Below are 23,196 nucleotides of genomic sequence, written 5' to 3' on the forward strand. Positions count from 1 at the left end.
CATTCTTTTAATGTGTGCTTACATTCCTACAATTATAATCTTTGTTGACATTTTGTTAAAATATCGGCAGTCAATTTATTGATCAGTTTCATATGCACTATTTTTATTGAGAAATTATGTCCACCTACTCAACCAAATCATTAGTTTGGACTAGATCCGACAGTGGTAAATACCAGTTAATTTAGCTGCGCCAGTCTTTTGCTCTTTTTAAAATCCCAAAGCATACTCCACCAGGGCCCACAGAAAAGGCGGGAAAATCAGAGCGGAGCCCTAAAACTCAAATCCCCAATTGAAAGACACCGTAATCTTCTTCTGCGATGCAAGGGTAGAGAATGGAGAGAATACACGTCACCGTGCGAGCTCGGCCGCTCTCAGCCGACGACGCCAAAACCAGCCCTTGGCGTATTTCCGGCAACTCCATCTTCATCCCCAACTCCTCCTCCAAGTTCGAATTCGGTATTCACAACTCTTCCTACCAATTTTCACTTCCTTTCCTTTAATTTTTCCCTATCCAATTTGCTCATGCTACTTTTCAATTTTCCAGATCGGGTTTTCGGTGAAGACGGTAAGACCAGCGAGGTCTATCAGTCTCGGACCAAAGATTTAGTCGCGGCTGCTGTTCGCGGTTTCAATGGTACCAATGCATCATTTCATTTCTACCGAATTTGGATATGGAGTTTGAATTTTTGTTTATTTTTTTTTAAATTTTTTGGATTATCTATAGGAACAGTGTTTGCTTATGGCCAAACTAATAGTGGAAAGACTTACACAATTCGTGGTTCGGCTACCGAGCCTGGAGTGATTCGACTTGCTGTGCGTGATATGTTCGACCTTATTCAACAGGTACATGCTTATTGTGGATGCATTGTTGATTGTGAAGAGTGTAGTGGCAAAAATAGTGTATTGCTAATGTAACTGGTTTCGGAAATCTAGTTAACCAAAGTGGAAGCTAGGTCTGTTGCTTACAAGGTTTTATGAAGCTTTTTACGATTAGTGCAGTATGTCTTTATTTTGGGAGTTGAACTCTTGATTCTTTGTTTCTGAATTCATAAATTTGCTCGAGTGTTTTCATTGTTGGAGTTTCAAGAGAGTACTTGTGCTTCATGTCTTTTTGATGTGATGTCAGTCGACATGATTAGGTTTCTTCTTTGTTTTAGGATGTGGATCGGGAGTTTCTTCTGCGGATGTCTTATATGGAGATCTACAATGAGGAAATAAATGATTTATTGGCTCCCGAGCATCGAAAATTGCAGATCCATGAAAGTATAGAGGTGTTTAATTTACTATATGTTTCTACTTATTGTGATTGTTTGCAAGTATTTAAATAACCAAAGGTTGTGTTTCCATTTATGCATGCAGCGGGGAATTTTTGTTGCTGGGTTGCGAGAAGAAATTGTTGCCTCTCCTGAGCAAGTCCTTGCTCTCATGGAGTTTGGAGAGTGTAATAACTTTTTACACTTCTGATTTGTAATCTTTTGCTTATTTTCATTTTATTTTATTAAAGTGCCTTTCAAGAGCTCTGTTACATAGTTCTCCCAGTTTGGCTTACCTCACTGTTTTCCACTTTCTAAGTGGTATGGAATTCATAATCAATATGTAAGAACTGCTAGTACCTAAATTTTCCAACTCATTCCATCTGGAAGCTTTATGATTTCAGTATATTGTCACTCTGAACTGCCATAAACTCTTTTAGTAAAATCCCAACATCTAATAACTCTCTCATGTGTCCCTTATTTTTTGCAGCCCATCGGCATATCGGAGAGACGAACATGAATGTGTACAGTAGTAGGTCCCACACTATTTTCCGCATGGTATATTTTTCACCCCGACAACTTTTCTTTGTCGTTTAACAGCTATACATCTAATATGGCTCACTCAACATGGTTTAAATAGATAATTGAAAGTCGAGATAAAACTGAAGATGAAGACATTGGTAATTCGTGTGATGCTGTTCGTGTTTCAGTTTTGGTATGTTTTCATTAAAAGTATGATTCCCTGTATTATCCTTCCTATCTATTGTGTCTAATTTTTGGATCACATGCTTTCTTTTTCTTCACACTTTTCTCTTGATTCTAGAATTTGGTGGACCTTGCTGGTTCAGAACGTGCTGCAAAAACAGGTGCAGAAGGTGTCCGACTCAAAGAGGGCTCTCATATCAATAAAAGCCTTATGACACTGGGAACTGTCATTAAAAAATTAAGTGAAGGTGCTGAGAGTCAAGGGTAGGTTCTGAATTTTTTGTAGGCTTAGTGTTGTTTCTCTGTACATGAGATTGAAGTAATGAAAACAATATATAACGCAGGGGACATGTACCATACAGAGATAGCAAACTTACACGTATTTTGCAGCCTGCTTTGGGTGGAAATGCAAATACAGCTATAATATGCAATATCACCCTTGCACAGGTAATGTTTCCTCTAGTCTGTGGAGAGCAAATCAATGTAGGAGAGTGATTTTCTCTAACAGGGTGTTTGGTTCTAGGTGTCGACTTTTCAAATTTTACCACATGTAAAAAAAAAAAAAAAAAAAAAAACATATATGTGGGTATGATTTTGTAAGTAGCTGTGGCTCTTGCCTTGTGCCTTGCATAGTTGCATTGTCAACAAGTTCCTTGAATCTGGTTCGCACCATAAGTGAGATGGCATCTGAATGGGATGAATTTGATAGAAAGTGTCATATTGCTGTGCAGCAAACAGTAAAAGTGTGATTCAAAACTGCCTTCAGTTCAGTTTTACATTTTCTTAAAAGGTTGCTAATCAACCACAAGACCACTCCAAATGGAAAAGTAGATGAAAATGTTATATTCGTCTACAATTTTTAAATGAACAATTTTGCTTCTTGTACAGTTGTATAACATGTGAAATTGAGTTTTTAATATATATATATATATATATATATATATTAGATCTCTACTATGTATGTTCTGTTGATTTCTCAGCACATTTCATTGAATGGCAGATTCATACAGACGAGACTAAAAGCAGTCTCCAATTTGCAAGTAGAGCATTACGTGTCACAAACTGTGCTCATGTCAATGAGGTTTTGCTCTAACTTGGCTTCATTTTCCATTTTTGCAGTTTCATAATGAAGTTTCTTTTCTGCATACTCATATGTATTAAATTTGTTATTTACTTGAACTGCAACCTTTTTTCTTTCTTCATGCAAGATTTTGACTGATGCGGCTCTTCTAAAGCGTCAAAAGAAGGAAATTGAGGAGCTTCGAGCAAAATTGCAGGTTGCTTTTATTGTTATTTCAGATGTTGTAGTTCATGTACAATGTTTTTCAATTCTATCTCATACAAAAACTTGGGCCTTTTACATTTTTGTCTGTTTTAGGATTCTCATTCAGAACATTGGACAGAGGAAATCCTCAATTTGCGGAACACATTGTTGCAGGTTTGATAGTAGTCCCTTGTGGTTTATTTAATTAGGAGAATGCTAGTGTATTCTGGATCTTACATACTTGCTGTGCAGACTGAGTTAGAAAGGGAGCGTATAGCCTTGGAGTTGGAGGAGGAAAAGAAAGCCCAAGCTGAAAGAGAGAAGATGGTCCAACAACAAGCTAAGAAAATTGAAAATTTGAGTTCAATGGTTTTGTATTCAAATAGGGATGAGAATCGTGATCGCTTCAAGAAGGTTTGTGTAATGATAAACTAGTCTTTGTTGCTTACCTTCTGTATGATTAGTTTCTTTGTTTTCCCTTTCATAATTTTCTTTCAGTATTGTTCTTATGTTATGAGGGTACTGCTTCAGAGTTCAAACTTCCATCATTTATGGGCACAAAATGAAGCATGCTTATTGTTTCCTTTCCAATGAGATAAGATTCATTTGATCTTAATATACAAAGAGATGAAGAAGGAGAGTTTCAGTTGAAAATTTGTATATTTGTTGGAAAATAGTAGTATTATGATTGTTGGTTGTGCGATGCCTAGAGCTTAGTACAAAGGCCGACCATATAATTGACTAGGTGCAAACTCATGCATGCTTGGCAACTTCAACGTTTTGTTGGCAGTCAGTTCTCAAATATTAAAAGATGAAAAACCTAGGCAATAGAAACTCAAGTCATGTCTGTAGATAACCATACCATACTACCATATGTTTGGAAAAAAAGGAGATGCTCTCCAGAAGAAGTTTTTGTATTCTGGTAGTTGCCAATATTCAGTTTATACTACCTTATCTTTTGGTAGAAACTTCAGCAACGTTTGCAGATAACCATAACTTGCATGACCCCATTTGCAGCATGCAAAAGCTAACCTAGGATTCCGTTCAATAGAATTTCTTATGTTATACTGTTATAGTGAAAATCATGTTATGCAACTCTTTTTTGTAAATTGTTTTAGGCCTGCAACTCATGTTATACTGTGCTTTGTTCCTTATTGCCTATAGATACCTACTGGCTTTCCCTCCCTGTTTTATCTCTCACTCTTTTCTCTTCACCCACCCCCCTCTCTACAGTACACTTGTAAACTTTTCCTGTTTGCTGCAGCAGAAGAGGCGGGATACTTGGTGTCCAGGTAATCTTGCCAAGGAGGCCCTTGGAGAGGTAAATATTTTTTCTTCCTGAATGTTTATGATTAAATTATCACATTTCTCAATAAACTGCGAGTTCCAAAAAAAAAAACTTTAATTTACACACACACACGCATATTTCTATATTGCATGCATTGTCATTTAGGCAATGTGAGAGGCAAGAATATTCCTTAGTGTTGCTTAGTACACTAACAATGTAATAGTTGCATGAAAGGTTATGAAGTTCTAATTGACAGGTGATTTGTAGCATCTTAGAGGCTATTGGATGCAGGGGTTGCTTTGATAACATGCAATAGGGCATGCCATACAAAAATAGAGCTTGTATAGGAAATAGGGTGATTAAATTTAGTAACTTATGCTATGCTGGAACATTTGTCTTATTCCATACAAAGTACGATACTTCTGTGTCATTATTCCTTAGTGAGAATAAGGTAATACTGTCATATGGCTCAACAAATTTTATCCAGATGAACTCAGTATCTCATTGTGCAATGTTGTTAAATTATAGATGCTATCTTTGGAGTGTGGTCTCTAATTTGTGAACATGTAGAATCTATTTCTTATTATTTATTTATTTGTGTATATTTTAGCAATTTTGAGTTTGCTTCACTTTAGGTGCTATCCACCATTATATCAAAGGCATCTGCTGTAAAACCAATGAGACCCAAGCGTGACATGCAACTACTTCCTTTTGAAGAACTGGTGGATGAGACTGATGTTGCTCAGAACGAATCTTGCAAAGATGAAGAATATAAAAATAGCACAGTGGAGGACTGTACTCTTCCTGATCCATGTGCTTTATTACATGTTACTAGCAGAAGAAAAGTGCCACCCAGGACTAAAAGCTTATCGCAGGTTTATATTATTTACTTTACATTCTCATGTATGGAAGTTTTGGTTATCGACATTTTAATCTCTGTTGATCTTTCAGGACAATGAATTGTTACATTTGCAAGGAGAATATGAAGATTTGCTTATAGAATTTGAAAGTCAGGTTGCTACTTTTCGTTGTTTCTGTTCCTGTATAGACAAAAAGATGTGTTTTTGCTCTATAATGCTCTTTATTTAATGCAGAGAACGTGTAGTGAGATACAAATTGATTGCTTGACAAGGAAGCTTGCTGAGGCTGATATGTTTTCTGTTGAAATGTGCAATGACTACTCCACATCTTGTGCCTATAAGGGTAAAATTGATGGGGATAAGAATGTTAGCTTAAGAGAGTCAGAAGCTATTCTTGTGATTAAGCGACTTCAAGAACAGGTTGTCCTCTCATTCTTTTCTGTATTCTTTTTTCTTACACACACACACACACTCTACTTTTTGGGCTAACTTCGTTTTACTACCGTGTAGTTTCTCTTAGTGACAATACACCCTCTTCTTTCCATTTTGACAATTTACTACCTTTTACTTTCCAAAAAGTTTTCATGCAGCCCACCATTAACTTTTCCATCCAGTTCTGGTATGAGCTAACTTGTTAAAGATAGGACCCATGCATTTGCTGACAAAGACTCCATAGTGGACAAATAATTGTAAAAAAGAATAATGTTTTAAAAAACTCTCATGACAAAGTCTGGTTGCTTTGGTTTTCGTTTAAACACTGTAAAGCAAAAGGAGGACCAGAAAGAAAACATTAGTCAGTATGACAAAACTTCTTAGCCTAACACATAATTCTGGGAATTTGGCATGAGCAATTAACTAAAGTCCCACCACAGGTTCCATCCCCGCACAATTAAGGATTCATATAACCACCACAATTTTACACCAAAACTGAAAGTACGGAATCTGGATTTGAAGGCTTGAATCTTTTATATATATATATCTGGGTTTAAAGGCTTTTTTTGGACTGGATCTGGGTTTTAAGGTTGACAAGCTTTCCTGTTCTTTTTTTTTTGTGGTCCAAAACTTTGTTTTTTGGTTTCAAAGAATTCACAAAATTTGTTAGCAATCTTACTCTATAGCCCACAGATCAGATTAACCTTCACGACACCTTTACACTGTTCCTCTCCCTTTGGGTGGCTTGCAAATTCAGACTATATCAGAGAGTAGACGAAATGCAAAGCCATCAACGTAATTCATCAGAATCGAAACCTTTAGGACCCATCTGCAATTTCTCTTTGTTCTTAGTTGGTAAGACTTGGCTCAAGCTTGTTTCCTATCTGGCAGGCTGTTATTTACTCCCTCTGAGCTCCCAATCTCAAGAGCGTCATAGATATTCAAAACTGAATCAAGCATGAAATTTTGAATTTGTTTAATGAATATGTAGTTCCATTTTCTGAAAAAAAAAAAAATTGTTTTTATAAGATTTTTAATTTCAAGCCTATAAAAGATGAGATTGTTCCTTTCAGAATAAAAAGAAATCAGATTATTTTAAATGCTTTTTTTATTTATCTTTTCCACCATGGCGTCTTCATCAGCAAACACGTGGATCCTTCTATTGACATGTCAACACTTACTAGAAAGTTGGATAGTTAATGATGGATTGCATTGAACATTTTGAAAAGTAGAAGGTAGTAGATTTTCAAAATCTAAAGAAGATGGACTGAGTGGTTTGTCATTGAGGGAAAACTCTACGGTAGTAAAACATAGTTGGCCTTTCTTTTGTAATTAAATTCTAGGTTAGTGTGACATATCTGTCACTTATTGCCGAGTTTCTATATGCAGATTAAGAGGTTAGAAATGGAGATGTCTTCAAGCCAGCAAAATCTGGATTCTGTTGTTGAGCTGGCAAAAGAGCAAAACATATGTGCTATGGAGAAGTATGGTGAGGTAATTTCACTATGCTGCAAACTTTTGAACTTTAAGCTATTTATCAGTCTCCCCACCTACTTTGTTTTATTCATGTAGTTGCCTGGATCACTCATTGTGTCTCTGATCTCAAATAAGGATGGGATGGAGTAGTGAAGTTTCTTGAATCTGATTATCATTTTCTTCGTTCCAGACATTATTCTCTTGGTAGGAATGTAAATCAAATTAGTGTTGCATTAACTGTGAAAGTCCCTCCAAGTTCTGTTGGAATTTTTTTATAATGTGGTAACAGACAGTCAATACCACAAACAGTTGGTTGTACTTTATTAATAATAGTTAGAACACTTGGCAGGACATGCATGTAGTTTGCATCTCTCAATAATAAAATGTTTTGCTTTACTTTTTAACTTTTAACTGAAAATATTTAGGTCAAACAGGCTATTCTACAATTTTGTACTTTTAAATAGTTCTTGTTTTGGATAATTAATCTATGAGTTAAGTGAATAGGTAACATTTACATAGTCTTTTTCCATCCATACATGTGCACTGCCCGCTAGCTGCTCTTTATCTTCTTTTTCAGTAAGATCCATAAAACTATTATAGTCTCATTGCTTTACTTAATTATTTTAAGCTATTTTTAATTTGTTCATTCTGACTTGCTTTGTAATTCGTATGAATTGTTGAATTTTATTAGCTCCATGAGGAACTTCTGATCGCACAAGAGGAGTCCAGGGTTGCCCGTGGACAACATACTTGCAACGAGTCTGTAACGCAGGTACTGATAATGATATTTGATTTCTGTTCTTATTTATCCAGTAAATGTGTGATGCAACATCCAGTTAGTTCTAATTATCAATAGGTCGAAGTGAGCTATCCAAAAAACAAATAACAATTGCCAATGCTGACGAGAGCACAAACTTAAATAGTTTAATAACTTGTTGATTATCAAATTCTTATTTACATGGGTTTACTGATTATGTTAATGGCCATAAGGTCATTCCACTCCGCTGAAGCTTTTCAGTATCTGTAAATGTATTCAGTAGAATCATAATTGTTTTAAAGTATTCTGTGATGATTATTTATCTCTTGTAGTTCTTGTATTCTGTTTTCAGGAAGATTACAAAAAGATGGAAGTTTACGCTGTTGAAAAGGACGCACAGATTATTTCTCTAGAAAAAGAATTAGAAGCTTTATCCAGGGAAAAGGAAGGTGCTCTATCTAGTAATGACGGTTTACATTCTGAAATAAAATCCCCGTCTGAAATGTTGAACACCTCACACTCTGAAGTCAACAAATTGCAACAAGAGCTTTTGGCCCTGGTAAACTGATCCTTTTTGTGTTTTTTTTTTTTTCCCTTTTCTTTTCTAGTTTCAAAGAATAAATAGATAGTGTGATTTCGTTTGTAAAATTTCTTATGTCATTGTAATTCTTCACTGTCCAGAGGAATAGGTTGGAAGAATCTAAACTCGAGCAGCGAAAGATGGAAAACTCCATTAAAATGTTGGCTGAAGAAAAGGAAGAGTTGGCACTGGTAGTCTAATTTTGGGTTTCGTTTAGGCCAGCATCAGTGTGCTCTGTATTTACTTCTATTTTTCTTGGTGAATAGTGGCTCACTCAATTATATCTTTGGTTTTGCAGAAACTTACAGATTCCCTTTTGGAAATGGAGGAGGAAAGGGTAGTATGGTCTTCGAAGGAGAAGGCTTCAATTGAAGCCATAGAAGATAAAGCAAAGTTATACAAGAGGGAGATTGCATCATTCTCAAAGGAAATGTTAGGGGTGAGATTCATCTTCACTTTTTTCGATCATCAAGAGTTTGCCTGCTATTCTTCAAATTGTTGGTATTTCATTATTTGTGATATAGAATAAAATGCACAACAGTTTTTACATGAATTTTCACATCATTGTATCTTCTAAATCTGATGATGATCATGTCAAAATGTTAGGTGAGGAATGAATTGGAGTCTTGTAGACAAGAATGCAAGGGACTTAGGGAAAGATTAACTTCTTACGAGGAAACGACAGGACAGAAGACATGCAGGTTTTTTAGATTCCTCTTCCTTCTTCTTTCCCCTCTATTCTTATGTTTTGCAATATATAACTTGGTTTTGGATACCACTTGCCACACTTTTCCAATCTATTCTGCATGCTGATTTTGTTGTCTTTCGATAATGCTGGCCATATACGGTAGTTCTTTGAAGTACACAATTATTAGTATCTCTAATGTTATGTATGTGAATTTTACTAATTACATAAGGAATAAAAAGCAGGGAGGCATTATGCTCCTATCAGGGAAAGCATGTGGTCTTTTATCAGGGTCCTGTTACCCTGTAGGCATTAAGCATAGTAGGATGAAATTGATTTTTATGTGAAGGCTTGCGCGAAGACTCCTTCAGTAATGCGAAATATGTACATTAATGTTTTTGTTACTTTTAGTTCTTAATTGATATAGTTATTGCAGTTACAATAGGCTTAGCATTACATTGCCTCAAAACTTAAGTCCAGTCAGTCTCCGGCTCTCAGGTTACAAATATCTCATTGAATCTAGTAAGGCATGACAAAAGACTTTGGTGCATATATGCACCATATGGGCTGTTTCTCTAGTAAAGCCTTTTTTTTTTTTCCTCATTCTGTTATAGATAATCTAATAACCTTGTGTTTGAGTCCTTTATGATGATTTGGAAAGCATGCCTGTTAAAGCACATTTTTTTACATGGTTGGTTGTCTGTGGGAGAGTTAATTTTTGTGACATGCTCAAAAGAAAATGACCTTGTACTATCCCACATTCTTGTCTTTTATGCAAAAGTGATGCTGAGGTTTTTTTGATAACCATTGTACTTCCTTTCATTTTGCAAACTAGTGTTAGATTGTTGCGGTTGTTGGCCATGGTTTTCTTATTTTTTTATTTTTTTTAGTTCTGCTATATGGTGATATTTTGGGTGTTGGAGCTAATAAGAAAGCATGTATTTAGATTTCCCGTTAGATGTTTTTTTTTTCTTTCCTTTTTCTTTCACCTGTTTCACTGTTCCTTAACTTGTGTGTGGTATAATTTTATGCCTGGCAAGACATCACTGGTTAAGAAAAATAAAGTGAAATTTTTGTTTTGCGAACTGCATTTCTCCTTTTTACTTTCTGCTTGAGTATAATATCTCCAAGACCACAACATCATGCACTCTTGTTGCAGCCTGGAGAAGTCTTTGGATGTTGATCAACTACATAATCACCAAGATATATCTGATTCTCCAAGAAAACTGTCTCAAGAAGTGAGTATTTATGAATTGCTTAAAGTTTCTGGTGGTTATTGCACAACATATATATTAGTAGGTCGGTTTGCACGGTATAACCTTTAACTTTAAACCATTCAGCTGTTGAACTCAAATCTGGAGATATGTAAAATTGATGATTTCAAGGAGGTGAATTTGCTTCAGAAGGAGCTGAGTTTTCTTAAAACAGAAAGAGAAGATCTGTTACTTCAAATGCGAGAGTTATCAAAACTTCCTAATGACTTAGAGGTATCATCTCCATTTCTATTATTTCCCGTGCAGCATGTAAAATTTTATATAATGGTTAGGTAAACAAGTTATCAATAGTATATATGAACCAACTTTATTACTTGAAAATTTATTGCAAATTTTTCACTGATTGTATATTGTCTCCAGAATCTCAACAATCAGCTCCTTGTGAAAAAAGAAAAGGATAGATTAGTTACTCAGATTCAAGAGCAGCAGAAACATGTAACAGAAGAACAAATTCGCCATAAACGTAACAATGACTTGGTAGGTCATTTTTAATTCTCTTTTTTTCCTCATAGGCACCTAAATAGTTTTAGAATCATCTGATATAGTGATGACTTTACTTTCAGTTGGTGGAGGAGCTGACAAGAAGAATTTCAAGCATGGAAGTCAAGATGTACAATGTAAGTTTTTGTATGCTTGCATTTAATGGGTTGCAACATGTTTCATCTTTCTAGCTCTAAACAATAGTTGTATAGCTTCAGTTTCGTCAATTGGGTTTGAGAGTTTTGGTTAAATATGAGTTTGGATGTTAATGTCGAAAATTTTCACAAGGGAAACTGTCATAGAATTCACAAAAATAGAACCGTAGTCCAGGGAATCTTTTCTTCTTTAGTTAAGTGCTTAGTTTGCATGTATACTTTAAGCAGGATCAAGTCGAAAACAGCAAGGAAAAGGCAAAGCTTCGAATGAGGCTTCGAGGGACTCAAGCAAAATCAGATGCCTTTTGCTATAGATACAAGGAAGCAGAAGCCGAGATCAATCTTATGGACAGAAAATACAAGGAGGCTACAGACGACCTAAAGGATCGCTTAGCGTTAAAAGGAGTTGAGGTCCTCAACCTCAAGAAAGAGCTTGCTGCAAAGGGTTAATGAACAAAAATTTCTCGATAAATGTGTTACAGATTGCAAATTATTATAGTTGATTGCTGCATTAGGATTTGTAGTGATTTAGTAGTACGGATAATGATTATCAAAGTATCTTTTAAAACAACGAAGTCAGTGTGTCTTGCAGAGTTATCAACGAGTGCTTTTGTTACCACCCCAGCGTCTCACTCGTCTATTTTTCCAGCCAGAAGATGACATTTGAAATGAAAAGTGATTACCTAACATATCCTTCTATGGGCTGTAACTCATTTGGCCAGCAAACATTGCCATCGCTATTGTCAGGGTATGACTTGCATGAAGTAGTGAAGGTATCACATATATGAAGGAGATTTCTCGAGTGTTTTTTTTTCCTTTATATTTTTATATTATAATTTCAAAATTCCAACCACAAGGAAATAAACATGTAACTTAGTTATTTATAAAAAAAATTAAAAATAGAAAATAAAAAACCCTTTTCTCACTTGGTACTGTTTGCAACAAAATTGTTTTGGCCTTGGTTGAGACGGCTAATCATTCTTCTGGAAGCAACAAAATTGTCTTGGCCATGGTTGAGACGGCTGATCATTCTTCTGAAATGCATAGGGGAGTGTCAATTCAAGGCCAAATGGCTGAGTGAAGTTTTGTTATGATATTTTATATTCGCGCTATTTGTGATTTTTTAAAGTTATTGTGAGTCAATAAGGTAACTTTCTCGACTGTAGGATACCAACTTTTTAGTGTTTTCATGAGTCTTTACACAATCACTCTAAGGAAGGATTCCTTGTCTCTTTTATTTTTGTGGAACTTTTTTTTTGAAAGAAGGACGACAGACTTTATAATAGCACTCAAAGGAGATTAACGAGTACAATGCATGGCCACACATTCCCTAACAGCTAGAGGAATGGTACCTACCCAAGAAACATCTAACCTAGAATATAAAGCTAATTTAGCAAGTTTATCTGCTGCAACATTTGATTCCCTATAAATATGGGCAAAGTAAGCCCCTGGCAGAGAGTGCAAGGAGTCTACAATGTCATCCACAAGACGACCAAGAAGTGACAGATTGTCACTCTGATCTTTGGCAGCCTGAACCAAAGTCAAGCAATCGGATTCGAAGATAATCGGAGTCAACTGATGGGTAACAGCCAATTGACATGCCCATCTGCTGGCTCTCATCTCGACCTCCTCAGCAGATGAAACCTCACTCACATACCGGCAACCACCAGCCACCACTTCACCTTCTGAATCGCGAAAAATGACTCCCAGCCCACCTTTCTTGGCACTGCAGTTGAAAGCCCCGTCAATGTTGGCTTTAATCCAACCCACTGATGGAGGCGTCCAAGGCCTCTGAACTCGGAGCCTAGGGGAAGGAGGTTTCTGTAAAGCTTGAAATGTGAGGAACTGAGCTTGAAGCTGAAAAAATAATTGAGAAGAAGACAAAAACTTTCCATTCCAAAGTCTCTGATTTCGTTCCTTCCAAACCGACCAAGAAATGAACATCAATAAACCGAAGTTGTGCCTTGACAAGAGTTGAGAACAGTACACAAACCATTCAACATAATCATTAATGATTACATTCTCAGAGAGAGCTGGAGCTAGGGGAGGGAAAAGCTTCATTAGATCCCTGACAAAGCAACAGCCACGTTGTATATGTGAGATTGATTCTTCCTCTGAGTTGCAGAAAAAACACCCATATATAACCGGTGAAAACTCGTTTAGAAAGCAATTGAGAAGTAGTAGGAAGTATAGAGGAACATGTTTTCCAAACATGAACCTTGATTTTGCTGGCACTGGTGCACGCCAAATACGCTGCCATAGAGTGACCTCCGCAACCGGCCTAGAAGCAGTAGCAACATTAGAGTGTAAGAAAGCAAAGGCGAGCTTATAAGCACTCCTGGTTGTAAAAAGACCCTTCTTGTCATAATGCCACTATAAATTGCATATTTTTGTGGAACTTAAGCACATAAAATAAAGAATGAGAATGTAAATATGGGACTATAAATTGCATGAAATTTAAGGGCAATAAGGGAAAAGGCTGAAAAACAAGAAGTGCAGCTATTAACACTCTACCGATATCTTTTTGGGTAAAATCTTTATATGGTACCTGAACTATTACGAAATGCACTTTTTGGTACCTACAAATTTTTAGGGAGTCTAGTGGTACCTGTATTATCCATCCGTTAACCATTTTAGTACTTCCGTCAATTATTTCGTTAAAGTATGGGTAAAATCGTAAAATACCTATTTTTCATATTTCTTTTACAAATTTTTGATTAAACTAAATTAGACTAGGGTAAAAGAAAGACCTAGACTTGAATTTAGTAAATATCTAGATTTACCTACCATCTCTATTGATTAATCCTATTAATTGTTCGAGGAAAAAGTTATCTCCAAATTAGTATATATTAAATTTTCATAAAATAAAAAAAAATTAAACAAAAATAAAAGTACTTAAATTAATTGACCCAAGTATCTCGATAACAGTGAAGAATAAATTGGGTATTATTTATCTTCTTTTTTTTATGTGTCAAAATGTTTTTTAATTATAGATATTCAATATATTAAATTCTATAATTCTAATTATGAATGAAAAGACTATTTTACCCTTACTATTTTACTCACATGAGTGTCACATGACCGCCACGTAGGCATTTTTAACGGATTAATGGACGGGGGTACTATAAGGGCTAACGGAGGGATAGTACAGGTACCACTAGACTCCCTGAAAATTTGTAGGTACCAAAAAGTGCATTTCGTAATAGTTCGGGTACTATATGAGGATTTTACCCTATCTTTTTCACCCTACATTCAATATTTTTGGCCTAAATTACCGATTTTCCCCCTTAATTAAATAATAATAATAATAATAATAATAATAATAATAATAATAATAATAATAATAATAAATGAACAAAAGAGTAGAAAAAGCACAAACATAATAGCACCACTGTTGTGTAATTTGTCCCTATGACAATGGTTAATGTCACAGCCTGATTTTTAAACACAAATAACAAACAAGATAGTAAATCACGAGGGAGGATCAAGAGAGGATCTCCTTAAACTTGAAATGTGAGAGAATCTTTTTATTTTAGCATGTGGTTTAATAATCTAAACCACTTATTTTCTAGTTACATAAACAAATATGAATAAATTAGCTAAATTGAAAAATGTTTAACCATTTGATTAGCACAATGTTTATTTTTATTTTATCTAACAGACTATATTTGTTTACACAATTTTGAATGACCAAATGATTATGGATTTGATTGATTTTTTATAGACAAAATTCTTGAATAGAAATCTAAAGGAACAATAGTTGAAATCATTGAATTAGGCCATATATTAGTATAAAATAGTAAAAATTCTCAAATTCTTATAATAAGGTCATCTTTGGAACAGGCCTCTATATATACATTGGAGTCATTCAAGTACCTTAACCAAAATATAAGTCTCATACGTGTTTTCACAAAGATATATACAAACACTCAACTCACCTAATTTTGGTATTATGCGCATTAGGGGACTAAATGAGACACCTAAAAGTATATATGAACACAAGATCGGATTGATCTCACCTAAAGCCTATTATATATATCAGGCTTCTTTCGATCAAGACTTGGTAGCACAAGCAAGAGTATTTGCGACTCGAGTAATTGTGGGCCTCACATTAGAGCATTGAGATGTAATAGAGCCTTGCTTTCCACTGTACTTGAGATTAATGTCAGTCATCTCCACCTTGTCACATGGTAAGCCCTTGGCGCACGCAATCTTCACGGCGACCGGAGTGGAAGACGTCCCTCTAATGTTCTTGAAGCTCACATTGCTGATCTTGATTTTTGATGAAGCCTTTAAACAAGAAAAACTACTAATCAAAGTCGCATAGTATTAATAACGTAACGACACTTTATTCATATTGTTATCCTGATTTTCTGTGGTGAAATCCAAAAACCTAAGCTATCATGACATAATTAGTAAAACATGATTGTTAGACTAGTTCAAACCCCCATCACACACGTGGAAGGATTCTTCAGGTTGATTACCTATGGTAAATGATGAGGTTCATATTAATTGTGAAGTTTTTTTTTTTTTTTTTGAGGGGTAATTGTGAAGTTAACTAATCTATATTCCTTTTAAAATTAAGTAGAAAACAATGACTAATTGATTATCTAGCTAGTATTAAGATGCATGTTATATGGACAATACCTGTTTATTACACTGATTCCATGGGCAGTATTCTTGATCAATGAGGATTGGGTTACCAACATTATTCATGATGATATCCTCAAAGTGAATATCCGAGGCAGTGCTAGCTGCAGGAGAATTAGGCCATGTCTTGATTCTAACACCGTTGGACGTATTACTGAGGGTACAGTTCCTAATATGGATTCCACTCACAGGTTCTTCTTTTGGGTACCTTCCAAGACTTCCTATGCTTATTCCATGGCCTGGTCCACAAGTTACCTTAGTTATAGTTAGTTGCTTGGTGCCATCACCAATTGAAATGCAATCGTCTCCTGTACCAATCTTCGAATCAGTAATATTGACCCCGGTTGAGCGCCCAATATGTATTCCATCTGTATTAACGCTATCTCCTGGTGCAGCGACGGTGAAATGTTGGAATGTAAGTCGCTCGCACGATAATACATTCACGTGGAAATTCTTGCTGTTAAGTGAAGTTACATCCCTGACTAATGAGTTCTTGACAGAGTGGAACCTCATATTCTGTACATATTGAGAAAGCAGTATGACATATGAATAGAGGTCAATTAATAACGCATAGTGAAAACATTAGCTAGAAAACGATAAAAAAAAAGTGCAGGATATATAATGCTAGCTTACAACGGTAATAGATGAACACTTCGGGTTTTTGTGGCAATCATTTTCTTTCCAAGCTTTTTGTCCTTGGCCATCAAAGGTTCCACTACCCGATAATGTGAACCTGTCAAGGTATGAAAACTCGATCCACGTATCTGGTTTCGATAGTTGGGCGCCGTCTGGTGGCGCCTGCAACGTACCTTGGACCTGAACCTCAATAGGAGCCTTGCAAGGACCTTTGAAACTTGCTTCTTTCAGTTTGTATGTCCCTTTTGGAATAATAACTCTACTTGCCGATGTTGATGCACATGCATCTTTCCATGCATTTGCTAAAGCCTAAATACAAACAAAAATGAAATCCGACAATTCAATATCGTAGAACCTGATTACAAACATAAATTTTATTAATTACCTGAGTAATATCAGAATTGGGCTTTGCACCATATTTTGCAGTGGTCACGTCAAAGGCAGCACCGGCTAAAAGCTCCCTAGATCTACCTGCGGATGTCGAGGATAAGACCATAAGTATTAACAACATATTAATGACAAGTTTGAGACCCATGTCGATGTTTTCTCTAAGTTTTATTCTTCCTTATTGTTTTGAAACAATGATGAAACTCTACTCTAATTTTAAGGTCATTTTATAGTCAAGTTCGGAAACTTAACACCATTAAATTATCCAACCACAAATCCTTCTTGATTTATTTATGTGAGGCCTTACGAAGAAGTTGCAATGTTGTTCAACTTCTATCCTATTGTTGGTAATCACCAAAGAGACGTGACAATTAAACAATTCATTAAGTATGTTTTTAAATTTTTTTTTTTAATTGAACATGACTATAATTACAAATTAGATCTAGTTTGGGATTCGGCTTTAGGGTTTTATGTTAGGATCTCAAGGATCCAAGCCTAGAATTGACATGGTTGCAAAAGAGAAAGAAGGAAAACAAGAGGAAAAAACTAAGCAAATAAAATTGATTCAATTCTCCGATATCCCATACAATTCCTATCAATTATTTAAGCAGAGAAAACTAGAGGTAGTGGACTCGTGTAAGGAAAAGCCCAAATAGGCCCAAACAACAATGATGGCCCATGTATAAAGATAGAGTCGTAACATTGCCACCCGCTCAAAGAACAGGCTTGACCTCAAGCCTGAGTTACCTTAAAAACATGTAAGAATGAACCCTTAGGACTAGGGCTGGGCGTTTTGACCCGAAAACCCGAAAAACCGGCCTGGACCGGCCCGGACCGCCGGGTTCGGGCCGGGCTTTAAGGAAAAAAAACACAAAAATTTGAGGCCCGGACCGTTTAAGAATAAAACGGGCCGGTCCCGGGCCTGAGAATACACTACCATGAAAGCCCGGATAAAAGCCCGAATATGTTATATATGTCATTATGCCACATGCCTTTCTCTTATAGGCTCCACGTTGAGCCTTCTTTCAATTAATAAATATTTTTTTATATTTTTTTTAGTCTTCCTCCTTCTCTCTCCACGTTCCCTCTTTTCCTCCCCCTCTCTCCACACGTCCTCTCCTTCAATTAATAAATATATTTTTATTAGTCTCCTCCTTCTCTCTCCACGTTGGGCCCTTCTCTCTTTTCCTCCTCTCTCCACACGTTTTCTCCTCCAGATTTTCTTCCTTCTTTCTTCTTCTCTTCAATTCTTCTCTTCCCAGATATACCCACCTCCGGCAACCCACATATATCAACACCATCATGACCCACTTCTTCTTCCTCTCGCTTCCTCAGCCCCGTCTCCTTCAACGAGGTTCGTCAACTATGCCTTTCTCCAGAGCACGGCTAGTCGGCTACTATTGCCACTACAGCGACAACCTCAACCAGTCGACCTCCTCAAATTCCTCCATCTAAACCACGACGAATGTGTTTTTGGCCGGATTTCTTCGTCAAATTCCTCGATCTCCTCAAATTCTTCAAGTTCCTTCATCGGTTGATCTGTTTCTAACCGGATCGGTGGTGGATCTTCACCGGATTTTTCAAATCTTGAGATGGTGCAAAAGGCCCGAAAACCCGAGAAACCCGGCCTGGAAAACATCGGTCCAGGCTCTCTCCGGTCCCGACTGCCGGAAAACTTCATCTGAGACCGACCCGAAAACTTCGGGCTCGGTCCCGGGCTCAGCATATTGACCCTCGAGCTGGGACCGTGCCCAGGCCTACTTAGGACTTCAGGAGAAACCAGTCTTCTCTCTGGCATTGCTTTAATCACCATAATTGCTTCAACACATGATATAATGGATCCATGATATAGACCTGCAATACCATCAGATTTCAATGTCTTCCTGTAGACATCAACCAGACCATTGAATTGTCGTTCTCCTCCCTTCTTTGTAGCCTCAGAATCATGAGCCAAATGGGTACAAGCATAGTACAAAGAGTAGACAAAGAGAAGAGAAGAAGCACCTCCTGAGGCCAAGTTACTAGCAAACCATTTCCAATAACAATCCGTGTCTTCAACTTTGCTTGGGAGCTCAGAGTCTTTTGAAAGATGAGTAATTATGTTCCTTTCAGTAACATCCAGTTCCTTAAATAGGCGATTGGAGCTCTCCATTTTCTCAATTACGACTCCATTCCCTTGGTTCTCAGAGATTGATTCCAGTTGTGTTGTAGTCACTATGGCACCATCAACATATTGCGACCAAATATCATTTATGATTCTGTAAGCTCCATCGCGTGCAAAGGAGTACTTCTTGTCTCCAACCATCTGTAGAAGTACTTCTTCTATTGCATTAGGAAAGATCCCTGCCGTCTTCACTTCTCTTACACTCGTGACTTCTGGAATGGGATTATCTTCTTGGTCTCATATCTCAATATATTTGAGTATAGGCAAATATAATGAATAAACAAGTACATATGACCCTGAGTAAGTATGTTCTCCTGGAATGCACAATTGAAATCTTCGATGAGGCAGTTCTTTACAACGTTCTTAACTCTTATACTGTAAATTGTGAAGGATGATGGCAGAGCAACCCAGCTATCAATTGCAATTCCAATAGTTATAAGAACAGTGGAGATGATAAGCTGCTTTTTCAAAGCTAGTTCAATGTCCTCGACAGGTTTGATCTCAAAGAAATCAGTGGCAAACAAGGTTGTGATTTCACAAACTAGAATGCCCACAGAACTAACAAGGAGGGGGTACAGCATGGTGGTGAACTCATGGTGGATTACAAATGAGGAAATGGAAGCAACAACTAGAGCTGCACAAAATGATTCAGCATATGAACTGAAAAGATCAGATTCCATACCAGCAATATCTCCAAATGCATCATCGCTTAAACTGCAAAATAGAATTGCTGGAAATTTTGACAACCAAGTGTGAACAATTTCTTTACAACAGCCAACAACCATGTAAACGTTAACTTTCAGGCTTATGTAGGTTGCACCCTGAACAATTGCAGTGCCAAAATCTGAAAACTTTACTTGAAGCATATGAGACATCACTTTCCTGTAAAGAACATAAATATCCACAGTGGTAAGGTAAGGTGTCTCATGGGTGTTCAGGTTATCTATTCCCAAATTGGTAGCACCATCTATCAAAGCTTCAAATTTCCTGTCTTTTGGTTTCTCAACAAACTCAATAATGAATCCCTCTTCATACATCAAGGCATGTACAACATCCCAGTCCACCATCTGATCATTAATATGGGGTAGGATATCTGGATTCATCCTTCAATTCCAAACTTTCAGTCACCCGCAGCCCCTATTTTTGTGCCCCAAACCCACAACAATGAAGATACAACAGACCCATCTTCTCCACCGCCAATTCTGATGTTTCCGTGCAAAATGAGGTCCTCCACTCTGAGGCCGCTTTGTCCTCCGTCATCGGCACCGAGGAGGTCGGTCTTGCCTCACTGGGTCGGAATTCCGATGAGGAATGCAGACGCGACGATGAGGTATCTTCGGGGTACTACTGATATGGTCAAACCTATAGCCAAGCTCGTCACCGCCATAGCCTATGAATATGCACTTTTGAGACTTGGGATCCAACTTGCTTCTCGCACCGGACTCAATGTGAACATATGCCACGCAACCAAACACTCTTAAATGCGATAGGCCTATCTCTTTTCCACTCCATTTTTCCTCAGGTAGGAGATGATTCAACGGTACTGATGGTCCATGATTAATTAAATAAGCAGCAGTATTAACCGCATCAGCCCAAAACATGTCTGGCAATCCTGCGTGTATCCTCATACTCCTTTCGCGCTCATTCAGAGTCCTATTCATGCGTTCAGCCACTCCATTCTACTGTGGAGTTCCGGGAATTGTCTTCTCCATCCTAATCCTATTCTCTTTGAAATCATTACCACAGTATTCACCTCCATTATCTGACCTCAGGCATTTGATCTTCGACACGGTCTCATTCTCTACGATCGCCTTCCACTTCTTGAAAGTATCAAATACTTCCCATTTATTTTTCAAGAAATAAACCCATACTTTTCTTGTGGAGTCATCAATATAAGTCATATAGTACTTTGAGCCACCTAACGAAAGCTCCGGTGCAGGTCCCCACACGTCAGTATGAACCAACTCTAGTTTTGTATCTTTTGGTGCCTTGCCACCCTTTGAGAAACTAACAACCTTTTGCTTCCCAAATATGCAGTCTTCACTAAGTCCACACCATGTAGTTTACCCTTCGACTGAAGTACACCCATACCTTTCTCACTGATGTGCCCAAGTCTACGACGCCATAAGTATGCATCTTCATTTTTCTCAACGATCATAGTGCCTTCATTGTTCTCAACAATAGCAACAATATTCAAGGTCGTATAAAGTGTTCCTGTCTTGATTCCACGAGCTAACACCATAGCTCCTTTACACACCTTCCACGTACCTTTCTCAAAGGTAGTGCGACATCCTTCATCATCCAACTGACCCACAAAGATCAAATTCCTCTTCAACCGCGGTATGTGTCTAACATTGGTCAAGGTCCATGTTCCACCATTTGTCAGCAAAATCTTCACATCACCCCTTCCCACTATCTCCAAAGCTCCACCATCAGCAAGAAACACTTTGCCAAAATTACCACGTCAGTAATTCACCATGAGCTCTTGTTGTGAAGTTAAGTGAAATGACGCTCCAGAGTCTACGATCCATGACTCCAATGGTGCTTCAGTAACGCTTAGTACAAGTGCATCCGAATCACACTCAGTTGTGTTTGCCATCTTCATTGTCTCCTTCCACTGGTTACAGTCTCTCTTGACATGTCCAGATTTCCCACAATGCCAACACCCATCAGACCACTTTCCTGACTTGGACATGCTTCGGCCTTTTCTAGGTGCCCTAGACTTGGACCTTCCACGATTGTTGTTTGAGTTCTTGTTGAACGTTCTACCTCTATTGTCTATAGAGAGCGCAGAACTTGAAGGATCTTCAAGGTTATTTTGTCTTCGCGTCTCTTCATTCAGAAGAATGTCACGCACATCATTAAACTTCAGCTTCTTCGTAGTCCCAGCTCCACTACAAATTGAGTTCATAGTCACATCCCAATCCGAAGGCATGGAAGTCAACAACACCAAAGCTTTGATGTGTTAGTCGAATTTAACATCCACCGATGCTAGTTGCTCGATAATATCACCAACTATCCCAACTTGCTGGCGAACATATATACCCTTACCCATCTTCAAAGTGAATAGCCGCCTCATCAAGTACAACTGTTGAATGGCATTTGGCTTCTCATACATGTTGGACAAACTATCCATCATCCCCTTCAATGTAGTCTCCTTGATAACAAATCGCCGTACATCATTCGAAAGCGATAGTCGAACGGCTCCAAGGGCCATCCTATCCATCTCGACAAATTCTTCCTCCTTCATATCTTTTGGGAGCTTGCCCTCTAAAGTCTTAGCAAGTTTCTTCATATTCAAGTAGTCCTCAATTTGTGACCTCCATAGGCTAAAGTCATTATCGTCGAACTTATTGACCCTCTTCTCAACGTCTTCTATGCTCATTGTTTCCACTTTAGAGCTTAAGCTTTGATACCACTTTGTTAGGAATTTGACCTAAAATTCCTCTTGCGGAAGCAGACAAGTGCAAAACAATATAGATAAACGATCGAGAAAATAAACACGAACTTGTTAACGAGGTTCAGCAAAGAACTTTGCCTACGTCCCCGGATTGCTTGGGTTTCACTATAGAAGAAGAAGAATACACGAACAAGAATACAAGAATCTCTCACAAGAAGTTATCACCAACTCTCAAGACCTCACTTGCTCTCTCTGTTTAATGCTTCAAAGACTTGATCTACTACTACAACCTATGCCCTTATTTATAGATATCTAACTAGACCCTATAAGACATTGGAAACCTATTCCCAATAGACATAGAAACCATTACCAAGTAGGATTATGTAAGCAGGCAGGAAACAATCAAAACTCCTCTTTGATCAAGGATTAACAAATCCTTATCCTATGGGGAATCGGATCCACACACCCAATAGTTTAAACCTTCCTCCCCTTTTTTTTTTTTTTTGAAAGAAAAACCCTTTTATCTTAGTTGAAAATTTGAAATTACATGGAGGCAAAGGGTGTACTAATTTCATGCTCTTTACAGTACAGGGCCACAGGGGACTCTGTTATATCAAACCAATATACCTTTTAATTAATCAAAACTACCTTGTCACCCAGAGGCCAGAGCCAATACAATCAAGTTTGGTGATGTTTCACTTTCAGCCAAAGTCTTCTCTTTCCGTCATCTTCTTCTCTCTCTCTCTCTCT

General features: G+C 37.4%; 2 protein-coding genes across 3 annotated transcripts; one reads left to right on the plus strand and one right to left on the minus strand.

Moving 5' to 3' along the window:
• Positions 1-224: 224 nt before the first annotated feature.
• LOC112175664 (kinesin-like protein KIN-7O) lies at positions 225-11,906 on the plus strand. 2 transcript variants are annotated; one of them, XM_024313377.2, is made up of 28 exons: positions 225-456; positions 545-634; positions 725-843; positions 1,158-1,271; positions 1,360-1,441; positions 1,744-1,811; positions 1,894-1,968; positions 2,077-2,222; positions 2,303-2,405; positions 2,959-3,039; positions 3,167-3,235; positions 3,337-3,396; positions 3,475-3,636; positions 4,487-4,543; positions 5,146-5,385; positions 5,462-5,524; positions 5,605-5,790; positions 7,192-7,296; positions 7,970-8,050; positions 8,388-8,594; positions 8,717-8,806; positions 8,914-9,054; positions 9,222-9,316; positions 10,460-10,538; positions 10,641-10,787; positions 10,935-11,051; positions 11,138-11,191; positions 11,438-11,906. In XM_024313377.2, exons 1-28 carry the CDS (start codon positions 333-335, stop codon positions 11,657-11,659), a joined length of 3,177 nt encoding a protein of 1,058 aa, XP_024169145.1. In that variant the 5' UTR covers positions 225-332; the 3' UTR covers positions 11,660-11,906. The 2 variants fall into 2 exon arrangements, with proteins under 2 accessions (XP_024169145.1, XP_024169153.1); XM_024313385.2 differs by having other exon boundaries at positions 4,490-4,543.
• A 3,134-nt stretch (positions 11,907-15,040) lies between these two features.
• On the minus strand, positions 15,041-17,075 carry LOC112200940 (exopolygalacturonase). The gene is made up of 4 exons (XM_024341950.2): positions 16,881-17,075; positions 16,493-16,804; positions 15,857-16,375; positions 15,041-15,499 (listed from the first exon to the last, which is right to left on the minus strand). The coding sequence occupies exons 1-4, from the start codon at positions 17,028-17,030 to the stop codon at positions 15,263-15,265; spliced, it is 1,218 nt and encodes a 405-aa protein (XP_024197718.2). The 5' UTR covers positions 17,031-17,075; the 3' UTR covers positions 15,041-15,262.
• Between the last annotated feature and the right edge of the window lie 6,121 nt (positions 17,076-23,196).

Source organism: Rosa chinensis, chromosome 1 (assembly GCF_002994745.2).
Source record: "Rosa chinensis cultivar Old Blush chromosome 1, RchiOBHm-V2, whole genome shotgun sequence".
Lineage (NCBI taxonomy): Eukaryota > Viridiplantae > Streptophyta > Magnoliopsida > Rosales > Rosaceae > Rosa > Rosa chinensis.

What these genes read in the sequence shown, in the direction of transcription:
- LOC112200940 (XM_024341950.2), bottom strand. Translation starts at nt 17,030, where the DNA reads ATGGGTCTCAAACTTGTCATTAATATGTTGTTAATACTTATGGTCTTA. An exon ending in CCAATTCTGATATTACTCAG is followed by an intron (nt 16,805 to 16,880) that starts GTAATTAATAAA and finishes GTTTGTATTTAG; the next exon opens with GCTTTAGCAAATGCATGGAA. An exon ending in GGAATCAGTGTAATAAACAG is followed by an intron (nt 15,500 to 15,856) that starts GTATTGTCCATA and finishes TCTTGTTTAAAG; the next exon opens with GCTTCATCAAAAATCAAGAT.
- LOC112175664 (XM_024313377.2), top strand. Translation starts at nt 333, where the DNA reads ATGGAGAGAATACACGTCACCGTGCGAGCTCGGCCGCTCTCAGCCGAC. An exon ending in TGCGGAACACATTGTTGCAG is followed by an intron (nt 3,397 to 3,474) that starts GTTTGATAGTAG and finishes CTTGCTGTGCAG; the next exon opens with ACTGAGTTAGAAAGGGAGCG. An exon ending in TCTCAAAGGAAATGTTAGGG is followed by an intron (nt 9,055 to 9,221) that starts GTGAGATTCATC and finishes TCAAAATGTTAG; the next exon opens with GTGAGGAATGAATTGGAGTC.